The sequence below is a fragment of the Heterocephalus glaber genome, unplaced genomic scaffold (assembly GCF_053883595.1).
Source record: "Heterocephalus glaber isolate CG9 unplaced genomic scaffold, H.glaber_assembly_v1.0 deba00001461, whole genome shotgun sequence".
Lineage (NCBI taxonomy): Eukaryota > Metazoa > Chordata > Mammalia > Rodentia > Bathyergidae > Heterocephalus > Heterocephalus glaber.
Genome location: NW_028258308.1, coordinates 7,614,974 through 7,616,730, shown reverse-complemented (window position 1 = coordinate 7,616,730; position 1,757 = coordinate 7,614,974). Strand labels below are relative to the sequence as shown.

The 1,757-nt window shown below is 72.6% G+C and overlaps 1 protein-coding gene across 3 annotated transcripts in view; it reads right to left on the bottom strand.

Annotated features, from left to right (window-relative positions):
• Positions 1–1,389, bottom strand: part of Galnt7 (polypeptide N-acetylgalactosaminyltransferase 7) — a 151,215-nt gene extending 149,826 nt beyond the window's left edge. For 2 of the 3 annotated variants that reach the window (XM_004852934.4, XM_004852933.4), the window contains exon 1: positions 1,183–1,389. In XM_004852934.4, coding sequence (XP_004852991.2) covers positions 1,183–1,308 — 126 coding nt within the window. In that variant the 5' untranslated portion in view covers positions 1,309–1,389. Of the gene's footprint in view, positions 1–6; positions 890–1,182 lie in introns of those variants that run through there. The other variant, XM_021264937.2, reaches the window with a different exon arrangement.
• Positions 1,390–1,757: the final 368 nt, after the last annotated feature.

Sequence of the window (1,757 nt, the reverse complement as noted above, 5' to 3'; positions counted from 1 at the left end):
CTTTACTACAGACTCCTCCGGGGGCTTCTCAACCTCTCCAGGACACTGAGCTCCTCACACCTCCTCCACTCGCAGCCACCCTTGAGGGGTGGGGGTCCAGGCTCAGGAATAAGGAGGGATCCATCCCAGGGTCAGCGGCTCTGGCCAGGGGACGAGGCTGGTTCGCCCCGCCAACTGCGGGGTCCGTGCAGCCGGTGCAGCCGTAGCAGTCGCGGCTAGCGGTAACTAATGTTGCGAGGCGCCCGACTAAACCCTCCAAAGCCAGGCAGTGTCACAGCTAACACTCGCGCCTCGGCAGCAGACAAATGCGTCCCAGCGGAGCTCCGCGCCCGGGCGCTCTCGGAGTCGGGCTGAGCGGGCAGGCACAAGTTAGTTCTCCGACCGCCGCGGCCCGGGAGATGAACCGGCCGGGTCCCCGAGGCAGCACCGCGAGCCGCCGGCGGAGAGGGGCTTTCCGGGCGCAGGGGTGGAGGCGGGCGCCCCTCCCTGGCCGGCGGAAGCGAGCGAACAGCCGGTCGGGGCGAGGCCTCGCCGCACCTCGCACCGAGCTCCACCAAAGCGGAGGGGGAGGCGGTGCGCGCGCTTGGGCCGAAGGAGCCGGGGGCGGGGCGCCGTCTACCTCTCACACCCCGGCCGGCCGGCGGGCGGGCGGACGGGGGAGCCCGGGCTGCGAGCACCCCGGGCGGGCAGGAGGGGAGGCTGGACCCCGAGCCAGGCCCACCGAACAGCGGCGGTAAGGGCGGCATCTAGCTTCCTTCAGGCCTGCGCGCGCCACAGGCCGCAGCCTGGACCCACCCCGCGGCCCCCAGCCGCGCCCGCTGTGCTCGCAGCCCCGCAGAGCCTGACGCTGAGGAACAGCCACGGCCCCCGAGCCCGCGCCCCTCGCTTTCCGTGCGTGCGAGCGTCCGCCAGAGCCGCCGCCGCCGCCGCCGCCGCGGAGCCTGGGGCGGGGAAGCGCGGAAGGAAGGGGCGGCCGGGGGGGCGGGCCGGCGGCGGGCAGGGCGGACTGGGTTTGCGGGGCTCGGCGCCCCCGGTCGGCCAGCGCCGCGCCAGCACCACCTGCGGAGCTGCGGCGCCCACGCCGCGCCACGACCCCGCCGCCCCCCGCTCCCGCCACACGCGCGCGCAAACAAAACAAGTTGCCGGGCGCCGCCACCGGAGGGGGCCGGGCGGGTCACTCACCCTCATCCTGCTCAGCGGGCTCGGGTCGTCCTGCCGTGCGGAGAGGGAAGACCAGAGGACCACGAGCCCCAGGAAGCTTCCCACCACCAGCAAACTGCGTAAGATGAACCCAATCTTCAGCCTCATCTTCCTCCGGCGGCGAGAGACACACAGCCCGGCGCAGCCGCCGCCACGGCTCTCCCCTCCCTCCTTCCCCCTCCGGCTCTCCTCCTCCTCCTCCTCCACCTCCTCCACCTCCTCTCCCTCTCCCCCACCCCTGCCGCTCCAGCTGCCGCCCTCTCCGCTGCCTGCTTCTCCCGCTCCAGCCCCGGAACTCCCCTCGCTCTACCTCCCCGGGCTCTTCCTGCGCCCCTCCCCGGCCCGCTGCCCCCTTCCAGTCCGGCGGCCTCCTCAGAGCCCCGGCCCACCGGACGCCTCGCCGCGCGAGCTTCCGCGCTCCCCCTGCCCCTTCGTGATCTGCATTCCCCTCTCTCCGCCGCCGACCCCACGATCCCCCTTCGAGGTCCCTGTTAGCTTGTAACTAACTTAACACTTAAGCATTTGCCCTGCAGCTCAGCTCCTTAAAGCTTCTCGAT